This window comes from Schistocerca serialis, chromosome 1 (genome assembly GCF_023864345.2).
Source record: "Schistocerca serialis cubense isolate TAMUIC-IGC-003099 chromosome 1, iqSchSeri2.2, whole genome shotgun sequence".
Lineage (NCBI taxonomy): Eukaryota > Metazoa > Arthropoda > Insecta > Orthoptera > Acrididae > Schistocerca > Schistocerca serialis.
In genome coordinates, this window is record NC_064638.1 from 377,248,802 (window position 1) to 377,266,036 (window position 17,235).

The 17,235-nt window shown below is 41.5% G+C and overlaps 1 protein-coding gene across 1 annotated transcript in view; it reads right to left on the minus strand.

Annotated features, from left to right (window-relative positions):
* LOC126470900 (eukaryotic translation initiation factor 1A, X-chromosomal) overlaps positions 1-17,082 on the minus strand; it is a 35,341-nt gene extending 18,259 nt beyond the window's left edge. Inside the window, exons 1-2 of the mRNA XM_050098932.1 lie at positions 16,929-17,082; positions 59-142 (exon numbers count right to left, since the gene is read on the minus strand). Coding sequence (XP_049954889.1) covers positions 59-142; positions 16,929-16,944 — 100 coding nt within the window. The 5' untranslated portion in view covers positions 16,945-17,082. The remainder of the gene's footprint in view (positions 1-58; positions 143-16,928) is intronic.
* Positions 17,083-17,235: the final 153 nt, after the last annotated feature.

The window sequence follows — 17,235 nt, forward strand, 5'->3', positions numbered from 1 at the left end:
CAGCTCTGCCCAAATGTTCTTCCGTATTTTGTAGAACAACTTAAAATATTTAACTTACCTTGGCCATCTTCTTTGAAGACCAGCTCTCTTTTCTCAGTCTCATTTTCATTCTTTCCTCTCCTCCTATTTTTACCTCCCTTTCCTAAAAGCGAATTTAAAAAAAAAATTATATTGTCATATGTACAAATGCATAACTTTAACACAGAAACCTAAAGTATGGCTAAGGTAGGAAAATGTGTTGTGGACCACAAACTGGCCACAAACTCAGTTACAACAATGACTCAGAAAGCAATCACCCATGTTCACACTGCACACGTTACCAAATGGTCACCAAAAGGTATGCAGCAGATTAAGGACAACCTTAATGCAAACATCTGTTCTTACATAAGCAAAACAAACAGTGGTATCTGGGAACAGTGTGACAAACGTGGGACAATATTTGTTGATCCTAACAAGTTTTTAAGCAACAAATGCTTGGGAAAGGATGGCACGCATTTAAACAGACTAGGATCGATGAATTTTATTAAAATGATTACAGACATCTGTAAAATAATTAAGAACAAGGGAAACTAATACTGTGTGAAGGGGTGAAAGTTAAAAAAAAGAACTCGGGTTTTCACTCAAAACCCGATGGTATTTCATCAAAATGTACTATTGCTTGACAAAGAGAAACTTCATTTGGTATTCATTCTAAATTTTGTACTGGGTACTTATTTTTGTAGGAAATTGTATAAACATGGTGGTGGTAGTTGCATTTGTGTTGAAAATGGCATAAATTTTACATGTATAAATTACTTAGAAAAATTATCTATACAGAAAGACAGACATAAATGGAAGTGAAATCACTGATGAAAAAACAGATACAACTCGTCCGTACAGGGCTCAAACTGGTGATAGATAATAACATCATGTTACGCAACCTTGAAAATACACTCCTGGAAATGGAAAAAAGAACACATTGACACCGGTGTGTCAGACCCACCATACTTGCTCCGGACACTGCGAGAGGGCTGTACAAGCAATGATCACACGCACGGCACAGCGGACACACCAGGAACCGCGGTGTTGGCCGTCGAATGGCGCTAGCTGCGCAGCATTTGTGCACCGCCGCCGTCAGTGTCAGCCAGTTTGCCGTCGCATACGGAGCTCCATCGCAGTCTTTAACACTGGTAGCATGCCGCGACAGCGTGGACGTGAACCGTATGTGCAGTTGACGGACTTTGAGCGAGGGCGTATAGTGGGCATGCGGGAGGCCGGGTGGACGTACCGCCGAATTGCTCAACACGTGGGGCGTGAGGTCTCCACAGTACATCGATGTTGTCGCCAGTGGTCGGCGGAAGGTGCACGTGCCCGTCGACCTGGGACCGGACCGCAGCGACGCACGGATGCACGCCAAGACCGTAGGATCCTACGCAGTGCCGTAGGGGACCGCACCGCCACTTCCCAGCAAATTAGGGACACTGTTGCTCCTGGGGTATCGGCGAGGACCATTCGTAACCGTCTCCATGAAGCTGGGCTACGGTCCCGCACACCGTTAGGCCGTCTTCCGCTCACGCCCCAACATCGTGCAGCCCGCCTCCAGTGGTGTCGCTACAGGCGTGAATGGAGGGACAAATGGAGACGTGTCGTCTTCAGCGATGAGAGTCGCTTCTGTCTTGGTGCCAATGATGGTCGTATGCGTGTTTGGCGCCGTGCAGGTGAGCGCCACAATCAGGACTGCATACGACCGAAGCACACAGGGCCAACACCCGGCATCATGGTGTGGGGAGCGATCTCCTACACTGGCCGTACACCACTGGTGATCGTCGAGGGGACACTGAATAGTGCACGGTACATCCAAACCGTCATCGAACCCATCGTTCTACCATTCCTAGACCGGCAAGGGAACTTGCTGTTCCAACAGGAAAATGCACGTCCGCATGTATCCCGTGCCACCCAACGTGCTCTAGAAGGTGTAAGTCAACTACCCTGGCCAGCAAGATCTCCGGATCTGTCCCCCATTGAGCTTGTTTGGGACTGGATGAAGCGTCGTCTCACGCGGTCTGCACGTCCAGCACGAACGCTGGTCCAACTGAGGCGCCAGGTGGAAATGGCATGGCAAGCCGTTCCACAGGACTACATCCAGCATCTCTACGATCGTCTCCATGGGAGAATAGCAGCCTGCATTGCTGCGAAAGGTGGATATACACTGTACTAGTGCCGACATTGTGCATGCTCTGTTGCCTGTGTCTATGTGCCTGTGGTTCTGTCAGTGTGATCATGTGATGTATCTGACCCCAGGAATGTGTCAATAAAGTTTCCCCTTCCTGGGACAATGAATTCACGGTGTTCTTATTTCAATTTCCAGGAGTGTATATTACAGAAGACCTCACAAAATAAACAAGAGTAATTATATTTAGGGATTTCACAATATTGGCTTTGTAAGTGAATCCAAGCAAAAAACTGTTTACTGAACCTCTTAGCAACTTTTGATTTAAAGGCTACAATAGAAATACCAACACGCACCACAAATAGCTCAGCCACAGTCCTTGATCAAATATTTACGAATGTGCCCTTGAAATATCCAACACAAACCTTCAATATAGGTTTTGGGGACCACACAGCCCAAGAAATTAATATATTACTAGGAAAACAGCTTGGTTCAACAAAATGCCTAACAAGTACATCTAGGAAGTATTATGACCAGAACATAGAACATTTTGTTAACTGTATGAGTAAAGAAACTTGGGAAGAGATCTATGAATGTAAAAATGTAAGTGATAAGTTCTATAAATTCTTAAATAGTTTTGGCTATTATTTTGAACTTTCCTTTCCATTTTAAAAAAATGGTCACAAGAAGGGATTTAAAAATAAAGTGAGACAACAGGGATACAAATATCTGCTGTGGAGAAGATTACTTCATCAAATACCTACACAGCACACAACATCTCCGGAATTTAAAAACAGATTTTAACTAAGGTCATAAAAAAAGTAAAAAAGGGCAAATAGTCCCTTCATAACAAATGCACCAAACAAATTGAAAGCCACATGGGACAAGAAACAGGAATTAAACAGAAAAAAATACCATAACATCAAACTGAAAGAAATCTCATCCATAATGTCTGATCCCCAGCAGACAGCAAATAATGTTAATTCATGCCCAAGGAGAATACTACAAAGATATCGTTGAATTTCCTGGGGAAATTCACCACTCAGCAAAAGCTGTTTCACTGCACAAAAAAGAATTACAAGAGCCACTGAAGACAAAGCACTTCAATCTTCACGAAAGCCTTCATTTAAAAAGCTTCATATTCTTTGATTATCATGTCTATACAGGGTGTATACAACCCAGGACAAACAGGAGATCCGGGAAAAACCCGGGAAATTTTTCATCCGGGAGAAAACCAGAAAAAAACTGGGAATTTTTTAGAATTCCAGGAATTTTTCATTGTTTTTGTTTTCAGTTAATTTTTTGTGATTTTGGCTGGTAAGAACCGATACCGTAACAAAAGATATTACTGTATCCCGTTAATGCAGAATAATACTGCAGCAATAAAACATGAATGAGCGAAAAAACAAAAGTAAAACTTAAATTGCAAAGGAAATGTGCCATCTACAGCAACAGAACTCGGTACTCTTAAAAGTGTCTGCCAACAGCAAAATGTGTCAAAGGTTTTAGGAACACTATGTAATGCTTCATAACAACAAATTAACTCTGGTGAGCATGACGTCACAACTGTTTACATTAGATTCATTTTAGCAGTTACGAGCAGGATCATGTGCATGCACAGTTAAGTAGTACCTTCTCCTGCTTCTGGCTACCGAAATGTGGCTTTTGCCTGTGTAAGCAGTCGCAGCCAGCTGCTAGATGCTACTGGGAAAAATTTTACTGGAGCACCCAAGCTGCTGCCATATTCATGCATGCGCAGCAGGCCCAGATCTAGGAGGGGGAGATAATTCATATTCTTGAGGAAAAAACCTTGCTTCACGAAGTGCCTAGCATCCAGCGCTTGTTAGTCTATCGATTATTCATATGACTTTGAAACTCATCCCTGTCGGTTTTTGAACATTTTTGAACACATTCTAAGTTTATTTCTGAATGAATCCTAAGTTGATTTGTGAAAGCGTGCATAGTGTACATAGTGTACATGATGCCTCTGTCAGGAGAATCCTCGTCGCATGTAGAAACAAACTTTCCTGCAGACAAAAGGAGCCATACGAGCTGAGCGGAGTAAGGCCGCTGTCTGACTGTGTTGTTGTTTGGATTTGCGAATGATGAGCGCTGTTATAATTACTAGTAAAATCAATAGAGTCAGACTACAGGAGTGAAAATAAACGAATAACTGGTAAGAAAGATTACGTATTACCTTCTCGGTGTATCCAAGAAAATGAAATTTTGACAAGTTTTCTACCAGATTGCTATACTAGTAAGGGCCAGTTGTACATTCCCCGGCTAGCAGCCGCCTGAAGTTCTATTCTAGAAGAAGCATAGAAAAGGTGTTGTACGCACATGTTACAACGCCTAACTGGAGAATAATAGCGGAATAACTAAACCAGGGATTCTGGCAGAGTTAGTGAAGTTAACCTGCGAATAAGCTTTGACATTGGCAGCAATAGTTACAGAATTAGTGATAACAAGACTGTTAGAATGGGGAAGGAGAAGAAACGGGGACATCACACAAATTCCCCCATTAACCATGGACCTTGCAGATGGGGGGGGGGGGGGGGGGGGGGGGGAGGCTTGTGTACCTCAGCGATACAGATAGCCGTACCATAGGTGCAACCACAACGGAGGGGTATCTGTTCAGAGACCAGGCAAACGTGTGGTTCCTGAAGAGGGCCAGCAGCCTTTTCTGTAGTTACAGGGGCAACAGTCTGGATGATTGACTCATCTGGCCTTGTAACACTAACCAAAACGGCCTTGCTGTGCTGGTACTGCGAACAGCTGAAAGCAAGGGGAAACTACAGCCATAATTTTTCCCGAGGGCATGCAACTTTACTGTAGGGTTAAATGATGATGGCGTCCTCTTGGGTAAAATATTCCGGAGGTAAAATAGTCCCCCATTCGGATCTCCGGGCGGGGACTATTCAAGGGGACGTTGTTATCAGGAGAAAGAAAACTGGCATTCTACGGATCAGAGCGTGGAATGTCAGATCCCTTAATCGGGCAGGTAGGTTAGAATATTTAAAAAGGGAAATGGATAGGTTAAAGTTAGATATAGTGGGAATTAGCGAAGTTCGGTGGCAGGAGGAACAAGACCTTTGGTCAGGTGAAGACAGAGGTATAAATACAAAATCAAATAGAGGTAATGCAGCAGTAGGTTTAATAATGAATGAAAAAATAGGAATGCGGGTAAGCTACTACAAACAGCGTAGTGAACGCCTTATTGTGACCAAGATAGACACGAAGCCTATACCCACTACTGTAGTCCAAGTTTATATGCCAACTAGCTCTGCAGATGACGAAGAAATTGATGAAATGTATGATGAGATAAAAGAAATTATTCAGATAGTGAAGGGAGACGAAAATATAATAGTCATGGGTGACGAATTCGGTAGTAGGTGAATATGGATGGGGGGTAAGAAATGAAAGAGGAAGCTGTCTGGTAGAATTTTGCACAGAGCATAACTTAATCATAGCTAACTCTTGGTTCAAGAATCATAAAAGAAGGTTGTATAGATGGAAGAAGCCTGGAGATACTAGACGGTATCAGACAGATTATATAATGGTAATACAGAGATTTAGGAACCAGGTTTTAAATTTTAAGACATTTCCAGGGGCAGATGTGGACTCTGACCACAATCTATTGGTTATGACCTGTAGATTAAAACTGAAGAAACTGCAAAAAAGTGGGAATTTAAGGAGATGGGACCTGGATAAACTGACTAAACCAGAGGTTGCACAGTGTTTCAGGGAGAGCATAAGGGAACAATTGACAAGAATGGGGGAAAGACATACAGTAGAAGAAGAATGGGTAGCTCAGAGATGAAGTAGTGAAGGCAGCAGAGGATCAAGTAGGTAAAAAGACGAGGACTAGTAGAAGTCCTCGGGTAACACAAGAAATACTGAATTTAATTGATGAAAGGAGAAAATATAAAAATGCAGTAAATGAAGTGGGCAAAAAGGAATACAAACGTCTCAAAAATGAGATCGACAGGAAATGCAAAATGGCTAAGCAGGGACGGCTAGAGGACAAATGTAAAGATGTAGAGGCGCATATCACTAGAGGTTAGATAGATACTGCCTATAGGAAAATTAAAGAGACCTTTGGAGAAAAGAGAACCACTTGCATGAATATGAAGAGCTCAGATGGAAACCCAGTTCTAAGCAAAGAAGGGAAAGCAGAAAGGCGGAAGGAGTAAATAGAGGGTCTATACAAGGGCGATGTTCTTGAGGACAATACTATAAAAATGGAAGAGAATGTAGATGAAGATGAAATAGGAGATATGACACTGCGTGAAGAATTTGACAGAGCACTGTAAGACCTTAGTCGAAACAAGGCCCCGGGAGTAGACAACATTCCACTAGAACTACTGACAGCCCTGGGAGAGCCAGGTCTAACAACACTCTACCATCTAGTGAGCAAGATGTATGAGACAGGCGAAATACCCTCAGACTTCAAGAAGAATATAATAATTCCAATCCCGAAGAAAGCAGGTGTTGACAGATGTGAAAATTACCAAACTATCAGTTTAATAAGCCACGGCTGCAAAATACTAACACAAATTCTTTACAGATGAATGGAAAAACTGGTAAAAGCCGACCTCGGGGAAGAACAGTTTGGATTCGTAAAAATGTTGGAACATGTGAGGCAATATTGACCCTACGACGTATCTTAGAAAATAGATTAAGGAAAGGCAAACTTACGTTTCTAGCATTTGTAGTCTTAGAGAAAGCTTTTGACAATGTTAACTGAAATACACTCCCGTGTATAAAACCATAACCATTCAAAGGACTGATAAGATTTACAGTTCCGAGGGAAAATATACTGCCAGTTAACAGGAAAAAAGTATGTTTTCACCCACGATAAAGGGTATTTATAACCGGGAAATCCGGGAATTTTTTCCCCTTGTCCGCGTATACACCCTGCTATATGAAAAGAATAATGTTTATAAGGAAAAATCATAGACAACAACAGCAAGATTGCTTCAAAATAATTCATTCGTACCACACCAAGGAATAATCAAGATTTACATGTGCAACTTGCATGCGCAACACTGAAACAAAAACGATCCCTGTAAAAACTGCACAACAAGCTACCTACACAAAAACTATGGCAATATCTAGCTTGCATAAATTCAAAACTGCAGTGTGTGACTACTTGCTGCAGAATTGCTACTACAGTGTTGTTGACTTTTTATCTACTATATAAACATGTGAAAAAAATTAAATAGTTTATACAATTAAGGCCAAAATAAGAAATGTGTAGTTTTAGGGCACAAAACTGCTACGGTCATAAGTGCCCATTCTGTGGTTTAGTGAAGGGTATAAGCCGAACTTTAAATTGGCAGCAGTGGGATCGAAACTCTCAAAGGAGGGAAACTTGAAACAAAAGGGAATCCAAGGGAACTGCTATTTGGGGGAGGGGGTTCCCCGAAAAAGAGCTTGAAATGACCGATGTCATCTCACTGACACTAATAAACTCACGGATGCAATCGGCTGAGCGTGTGCCGTCTGCTAAAAGGGACGGTAGAACAGGCAACAGCCATAAACAGGTGAGTAGCAGATTAAAATAGGGGCACTGAAGTAAAAGTGTCTCACTGTCCATGGTTGAGAGCAGTGGGGACAAAGCGGGGGAGGATGGATCGCCACCTAAAAGATGTCAATGGCTAAAAAGACAGTGCCCTATCCGGAGTCTAGTTACAATTACCTCCTCCCAACAACGAAGCCGAGAAGAAGAGGTCCAAGTACTGGGAGGTGGTTTTACGCCCTGTAATTTATTATCGGGAAGTGTAGGCCAATGAGTGTGCCATAAAAGAGCAACACGGCGACATAAAAAGCTCTGTAGATCGGCAAAGGGAACCATGCAAACAGCGGGACAAGGAAGAGAAACTGCAGCCTTTGCCGCTGTATCAGCTGCCTCGTTTCCATGGATACTTACGTGCTCTGGGATCGAGATGAATGTCACAGAGACTGCACCCAAGTGGAGCATGTGGAAGCAGTCCTGAATCAGGTGGACCAGAGGGTGGACATGATAAAGAGCTTGGAGGTTGAGAAGAGAGCTCAGGGAATCCAAGCATAGAATTTACTGTAGCCACTTATGGCAACAACTGTATGGACAGCCTGGAAAACAGCATAAAATTCCACAGTACAAACAAAATAACTTCATTTACACGAGTGACCTGACTGTCGATGCTAGGAAACTGACGGTCATCAAATGTTGCCAGAGAGGAGAAAAACGTCCAATCAGCTTGGGAAAACTTCCAGTGTCTAGGGTGCATAGATGGCAGTTGTGAATGTAATCCAAGAACACATGGAAAATGGTCACTCAAGTGTGTATCAGCAAGAGCGAACCACTCAAAGTGCCGAACTGGCTGAAGAGTACCGACCAAAAGGGCCAAATGAGGGAAGGTTGACTTGGAGGCAGACAAAAATGTAGGTTTCCAGTGCTGAGGCAAACACAATCCACTTGGTGGAAGAGGTCAATCAGTAGGGAGCCTCTCTGACAAGGACACAGAAATCCCCAAAGTGTGTGGTGGGCGTTTGAAGTCCCCAACCAGCAAATAGGCGGTGGGAGCTGACCAAGGAGATGAAGGAGATAGGCTCTTGCCATTGGTGTAGACAATGGACTGTATATGGTACAAAGAGAGAAGATGTATCCAGAAAGGGAAAGACGTACAGCGACAGCTTGGAAGGAACTGGTTCAGGGGATTGAGTGATAATGGATAGTATAATGGAGGAGAATCATAAGCCCCCCATGTGCTAATGCACCATGAACAGGGGGGAGATCAAACTGGACAGATGGAAATGAGGGAGGACAAAGCGATTATCAGGATGTAGCTTTATTTCCTGAAAACAGAAGATGACCAGGGAGCAGGATCGTACGAGGATCGACAATTCTTCCCAATTGGAGCAAATTCTGCGGGTATTCCAATAGATAACTGACATAGGGTGGACAGAAAAAGGAAAAACCTCACCACAGTTGCCATCAACTCAACGACTACAAGAGCCAGCGGCCGACAGCGTGGAACGGCATTCAGCCAAAGGCAAGATCCTGATCCATAGGTTGTTCGGGGGCAGCTCCTGCTCCCAGTGATCGGCTGGTTGATAGGCCTCCAGCGGTGTGTCTTTGCAACACAGAAGACAGCCGAGGGCGACTACCACTGGGTGGCGCTGTAGAAGAGACACGCCATGGCAGAGAAGGAGAGGAACTTTGTTTCTTATGAGCCTTCTTGGAAGCAGGATGTTGAGATGAGGGAGGAGTTGATGGCTGTGAGGTCTGAGCAAGTAAAAAATCTTTGCAAGTAGGCTTTTTTTTGGATGTCTGGGAGTCCAATTTTGGGGCCCTTGATTTAGCAGGAGCCGATGAAGCCTGAGCCTTAGAGTGAGCAGGTGATAGGCCTAGTGGGGAGGTGGAAAGGGCGATCTTTGGGCTGGTCAATCCGACGAGCATGGCGCTGATGGTGAGAAAGTAAGTCTGCGTGGCTACCTCCTTAGTAGGTTGAGGAGAGGTGAGGATAATGTTATATTTACCCGCTGGGAGCACAGTGGGCATTCTACTGGTGAATAACTTACGAGCAGCAAAGGTAGACATCTTTTCCTTCACTCTGATTTCTTGAATAATTTGTTCATCTTTAAAAACAGGGCAATCTCTAGAGGAAGCAGTGTGGGTGCCCACACAGTTGATGCCATGAGGGGATGGAGGTGAACGATCACCCTCATGGGCATCCCTGCCACATGTAACGCATTTGGCCATATCGGAACACGACTGGCTGGTAGGATCAAATGGCTGACACCGATAGCAATGCGTAGGGTTGGAGGTTTAAGGGCAAACTGAAATGATCTCATACCCCACTTTAATGTTGGACAGAAGTTGAACTCTGTCAAACATCAAGAAGAGGGTACAGGTTGCTACCAAGTCTTTTTCAACTCTCTTCACGATGCGATGTACGGCCGTTATGCCCTGATCAGACAGGTAATTTTGAATGTCCTCATTGGATAATCCGTTGAGAGATCTTGTATAAACCACCCCACGCGATGAGTTTAACGTACAGTGCGCCTCCACCTGGACAGAGAAGGTGTGTAGCAGTGTAGTTCGAAGCAATGTTTGTGCCTGGAGGGCACTGTCTGTTTCTAGCAACAAGGTGCCATTTTGCAACTGGGAACGAGACTTGACAGGACCTGCAATTGCATCAACATCTTTCTGAATAATTACAGGGTTGACTGTGGAGAAGTCTTGACCTTTGTCAGACCAAGAAACAACTAGGAACTTTGGCACTGACGGAAGAATTTTCTGAGGCTGAGACTGATCTAACTTTCTCTTGTCAGCAGAAGTAGAGGAAACCATTGTGAAAGTATTCCCCATGATTACCAGTGTCCCCGATGGTGCGCTCCTTCCTAGTGGGGATCCTCTTCGAAGGCACTCCTGCCTTAGGTAATTGCCCACACCTCCTGAGAAATGGACGGAGGGACCAATCAGCACATTCGGAAGGTACCAGCTCCAGTAATCACCCCTCCCTGGGGCTGGCCTTTACCCTACTTGTCTACTGGGGCGGGGAATTGTGTGTTACCCTGTCACTTGCTACGCATGGGAACACGTGGGTCAGTCTTCAGACACGCACAGGTAGGAAAGAAAGTGAAAGGGAGGAACAAAGAATAGGAAAGAAGAGAAGATGTCTCAAACGCAGCAGCAGAGAGGAAGGTAAAGAGGAAGAATCAAAGAAAAGAGAAGGACAAAGTGACAACAGAGACTTTCCAATATAGAGGGAAAAGAAGAGAAACCACGTCTTAAGCCATAAGCTTCCGTCTCTGAGCTTAGGGGAAAGAGGAAGGGAAGGGGCAAGGCAGGGGGACGGGGAGGGGGGGGGGGATGGATCGGGAGACAGGGAGGGATGTGGAAAGGGAAGGTATACAGCCCGGAAAGGAAAGAGCTGCACTAGCTCTGGGTCCTGTGTTCGTCACGTATGTATCTACAAGAGAGTTGTGGACCCTCTTGGGGGGGAATTTGTGGACTGTTTTTCCCATGTGTTATGCTTATGTTATTACGTACTGTAAACCACACAACAGTTTCTGTTCAAAATTTATTGCAGTTACTTCATTTGCCCCATATCCCCATATTCCTGCGCAATGTATGATCCACAGGACCAATAAATATAAAATGCAATACAGATCAAAATCAGAACCCAATTTCGTGAACAATTGGGAATATAAAAACAAAAGTTTGCGGAGCTGGAAAATAAAGAAAGGATAGGAGTACAAGATATGTCTAAGAATGAAGGTAAACCAATCCAATATGACAACCCATGTACGAATACAAGTTCAAGCTCAGTAGAATACATAACATACAGAAATAAGTATTTGCTTTAGTCTACAGCTGTGCTTATATTTTGTCTACTGAATTCCAGTTTCAGTACAAGTACAGTCATCATGCCATTGTATGAATAAAACATAACGGTACATGGCTAAAATAATTGTTTAAGAAATATTTACAAAGATATTTGTTTTCTGGGATTATAGCAAACACATGGTATAAAGTGTAACCTTAAAAGATAGGAAGCCCTAAATCTTGGCACACAGTTGTCGAGCTTGCTTCCCAAGTAAGTGTGATGTACACTGCCTTACACAAAAAGTGAAGTGTCTGGAAGAGACTGTCAATGTAGCTTTGTACATGCATACACCATCAGTGGATGACAAATAAACGTAGTTGCTACTGTATGTAACAAACAATAGCAACTCTGGGTTGTAGTATCAACAGTGTAAAAAAAGACAGATTTCTAATTACCATAAAGATGACAAGTTGCAGACAGGCACAATTAAAAATTCTAGTCCAAGCTGCCAGAGATGATGCTCGTGTGCTTGCTTGTGTGAATGAATCTGTGTGTGTGTGTAAATCATTCTTTTTCTTACGAAGGCTGTGGCTGTAAGCTATAATGTGTTAAGTAGTTTAAGTGTTTTAAGTGTGCCTGTCTGCAACTTAGAAGTGTCCTCTTTACGGTAAGTAGCAATCTATATTTTCCTTACATTGCTAATGTTCTCTGTAGCAGAGTGTAGAAGAGTCACATGAGTGCATTAGTGCTGGTCGTATATAGTTTTGTAACTAGACACTGAATTACCACTGTTAAGGACACAGGTGCCACACACTCATGAGAGAAACTGTTATCAGTACCTGACAAGAGTTTGAAAAGGGCCTGTTTGTGGGTCTCATTTGGCCAGCTTGTCGAACTGCACAATATCCAGATTTGTGAGGCATTCTTAAGTGACAGTAGCCCAATGTTGGAGGGCAGGAACACACGTCGCCAGGATTGCAGTTGATTATATCTGACCCTCATATGAGGAGATCACCTCATGGGTGCCAAGCACATCATAACCAATTCACATTTATGCCTGCCATCCGACAACAAGTAATGGCTCCCACAAACACTGTGTCACCTCACACCACTGGTCGAAGACTATAGTGGTATGCATAATAGTAGCTGGCTGCACGATGTCTCTCTCTCACACACACACACACACACACACACACACACACACACACACAGAGAGAGAGAGAGAGAGAGAGAGAGAGAGAGAATGAAGTGCAAACAAACTGCGACCATATGCTAAATCAAATACTTTTTTACCGACTGTGTTGCTTGCTGTTCCAACCAAAAGTATGCAGAGAATATGTAATATACAAAGAGTAAGAGCCAATGGCTAAACTGATTTGCATTTACTCTACTTTAACAGCAGTTTGTGCCACCTTTCTGCTGCACACCATTTAATTAAAAGGGCTGAAATTAAAATCAGGGAGCAGTGCTAAACATTGTCATATTTCCATATGGTACATAAATTGTCAACATGTGTTTCACACAGTCTGTGGAAGGCTAGTTTTAGGTAATCAATTAGAAGTAAGAACAAAAAGGTGATGAATTTGAGTGTCAAAACAAATTCAATATTATTTGTAAATTAGTTATGAATATGCCCATATATAAGAATAGCTTTACATTGCAACCACCAAAGCTACCATACTTTTTTCTACTTCCCTGCATTGAGGAGTGCTTTGACAGACCAATATGTCGATTAGCTTAAGATCTAAGTTAGGATGGACAGTGACAGTTTGGTTGAGAGTTAGTGAAGACAATACTTTTGATGTTTTGAGAAAAAGCTAATTTACAATCATTAATGAAAAAAAAGTGTAGCTACAGTTGTTTAACAGTTCAAGTAGTAACACAGATGTATATTATGTGATGTGACAGAACTGTTTGTTACGGCGCGCATCTCCTGAACTGTTGGTTTTCTATGTATATTGACATTCTGTGGTTATACTGAAGTCAGAATTTCGAGCAGTTCCTGACTATATTTGCTTTAAAACACATATTTGCTGATCTCTCATTGGAAATTGTTGACATATCCTGTTGTATTATCATCAGATCCCAAAGCTGCCAACTCTTGTTCTAAAAATATGTAAGTAATGACACGTGTCACTGTTCTAGACTCTTGTCCAAAATATTTTACATATAATTTAACAGATACATATAAGCACTGAGGACCATGGGAACCAAACAAGTTAGCACTCGCTCAAAAATGAGTGTGTGATCCTTAATTAGGCTCTCATGCATCCTTATGACAAGGAAACTACGAACACCACTTTACCAGGCTGAAACACGACTGTATTCTGAGCATTACTAGGCAAAATGGGACAAAACAGGAAAGGGCAGCTAGAGTTTACAAATTTCTAAACAATCATATTTTAGGACAAAAGCTTGGTACTGTTGTCTTCAACCTATAAAATTATTTAAACAGCATGTTGCTTTACTGAGTATGGTCTTATTGCAAGTGGTGTGGCATAGCATTTCACTGATCCTTCGATTGGCTTAGCTCATCCTGATGGGACCTTGGAATACTGCAACTTGGCATTTCTCACAAGAAATCATTGACAGCTACGAGAGAAGCAATAGTAGCTTCATCACCGATTTAAGTGGGGCCAAACGAAGCTTAAAAAAAAAAAAAAAAAAATTTATGGGTGTAAGGCGAGCAATGACAAAAGCATTAAACGAAGTTTAGAGCAAAATTTTGCCAACTGGTCTGACAAAAAATTCAAAGTAGTTTTTTTTTCTTTTTTCTTACAGAAAGCCAGTAAGCTTATGGCAATCATATGGAAGATGACAAGAGAACAAGCACAAATACTAAATTTGTTTACCAAAATTGTTTCAATGTGGATGATTACAAAAGTTCCCCCTTTCAAACTGCAGTAATGCTGGACTGGCAGTTACTGAAATTACAATATCAGCTAATATTGCTCAAAACTGGAAAGGAATTTGAGTCAGATGAATTTCTTCACAGATCGTGAAAGAACTTGCTTCCCTTCAAGCAGCAGTTTATTATGGGTCACTAGAAGAATGAAGTATGCCACGCAGCCTACAGATCATTGGATTTTCAAAAAGGACTGGCGAATACAATTGCAGAATCGTGGAACTTTTTTTCACTTACACTTTACGTTTCCCTTGGAGAGCAAAAATATCCTCTATAAGGATTGACAGTGATTCCACAAACCAAGAGCTTTCGGAACGTCATATCTTCCACTGGGGCACCATTCTGATACCTGTACACTGACGAAGCAATGACAGAAATAAAAGAACAGTTCAGGAGTGGAGTTAAAAGTCAAGGTGAAAGATGAAGTGGCGGAATTTGGCTACTTTGGAAACAAAATAATGTAGTACTGATGAAGCATGGAGAATAAGAAAAAGTCCTGAACAGTCAGTTGATTGCCTTTTTACGTTCACACACACTGGTCCTTACATTTCAAACCCTAAAGCACTGTAGGCAATTCCAATTCATGGAATCCTAAAGTAGGAAAATCAAAACAGAAGACAGTAAAAATTTGTGAAAAATATCGGAAATAGAAAAATTCATGAAACCTACAATCACTTTGTATATCTAGTTTTGTTATAAAATGCTTGAACAAAATTAAAACCATCTTCCCAACTAACATAACAGCACTGCCAGTTATTTTGGCTGTGAAATACCAATTTTGCATTACATTTACTCTACATCAACAAACGTTTCAAACATTTACGTGTCAAGGATTTTTTGAGCTTTAGTGTAGATAGGCTTAACTTCATGGTTTCTCACATTTTGCCCAGAAAAATATTGTTGCCTCTGGTTAGGGCCTGTAACTTCCACAAGTATGATGACCAAATAATACCTCGTGCATTTTTTGAAAATTCAGAAAAGGAGTTTTAGAGAAAATAATTTATACATGACTAAAAAATGTCAGATACCTAATTTTTCTGAATAAATATCATAGTTAAAAAAGTTAAGGCATTAATGCCATTTCCCACGGTTGAGTTTTCACATTTTCAATCATCAAGACAGTTAACACCCTATGATTACTCATTTACAAAATGATTCTGAAGTTTGCAACAATTTCAAATTATTTTAGTTTTCCAAATTAAAGATGAAAAGAAAGCTCAGAAGTGTGTGTGTGTGTGTGTGTGTGTGTGTGTGTGTGTGTGTGTATGTGAGAGAGATCTATGTTGTCTGACAGCAATGCTGCTCCAGTGCCTTTGCAGCTGCACCTTCCTATTTCATACTGGCCTGTCTAAACATTTATTATTTGATTTGAATTCAACAAACTGAAGCCATGGTTTCCACAAAATAGAATAAGACAATATGAACGTCTCAACTGCTGAGGACCATATGACAGTACAAAACAGTGCAGCTAGTCTCCTGTACAGCAGCCATTTACAACAATATAGAACACCACACTATAGAATGCCATTAAAAGGGTGAAATTTAAATGTCTATTATATATGGGCCTAATCACAAACGAACATAACAAAATTCTTACACTTTGTTCACATTCAACAATTTCAAAATGTTGGAAAACAACTAGCTAATACGTAATCTGGAAAACAACTAGCTAATACGTAATCTTTCTCCTTTAACAATTAAATTTAACTCACTCTCGACTATGCCACAGGCCTACGATTTGTGCAGGATGTTTGAGCAATTTTTCCTTCTGGTACTAGGCTATATAAAAATTACAGACTAAGTTTTACAGTCATTTGTAGACCCTGCACGATTTATTCTGAAAATTGGACATATCCGAAGCTAAAAATAAAAAATAAGGCTCATTTGTCTGTTTGTAACAGTCTAAAGATTATTAATTTCCATTCTTATAGCTATGTCACTCGATATTTCAGGAGCCCAGCAATTAATGGCATTAATCAGGAGGCCATAAAGTTTGTATGTTCATTATGATCAGTGTCGGCGATTAACTAATGCCAACTACATGAAATGGTACACAGTAAGCGCGTGAATAGAAGAAAATCTTGTTACTTCAAGTCTCTCTTCATATATTCTCTGAAATAGCAAGGACATTTATCATTTGGCGTGTCTCTCCGATTCAGCAATAATCTAGATGTGTTATGACAGGCATACACCTTACAACGACGGGTTGTCTCATAAGTGGCAAACCCAACACTGTAGATATTTTACTCAAGTAAGCGATATAAATCTCTCTTTAACAGTAAACGCAAAGCATTCGTTTGACACACGAAGCTTGTTTAGATGCCCGGAAAAATAGCTTTCACTCATCCTGGTGCATTCGAAATTAAGCCAGAAAGAGTCTGGCTATGAAATTAATGGGCACACAACTGAATTTGCAGACCATAAGTGTGCCAGGAAAGAAATTCAAACAGGAGGCACAAGGCACCTATGCAATGGCTGCCATGCTTTCCAAAACATTGAGCTATCACATTAAAACTATTATACTAACGAGCATTAATATTGCATTGCTAACACTCACCCTTATTCTTCGGCATTTCGAAAGCGAGGTGATTTCACCAGAAGTTATCCAGACAAACAGTATAATGCAAATAGACAACGAACCAATTTCACAACCATACCAAACTGCGAAGACACTGCTCTTCGAAGGACCGAAATTAGCAACTTCACCAATGACATGAAATCATTGATACTAATAACAGAATTATTGTAAAAATGAATTAACTATTCTTCAGTTTTTATTTACACGATTATGTACATTAAAACTTTATTTTTTGTAAATAATGTTTTTAATTTGACTCATAAGCAAATGACTCTCGCAGCGCGGC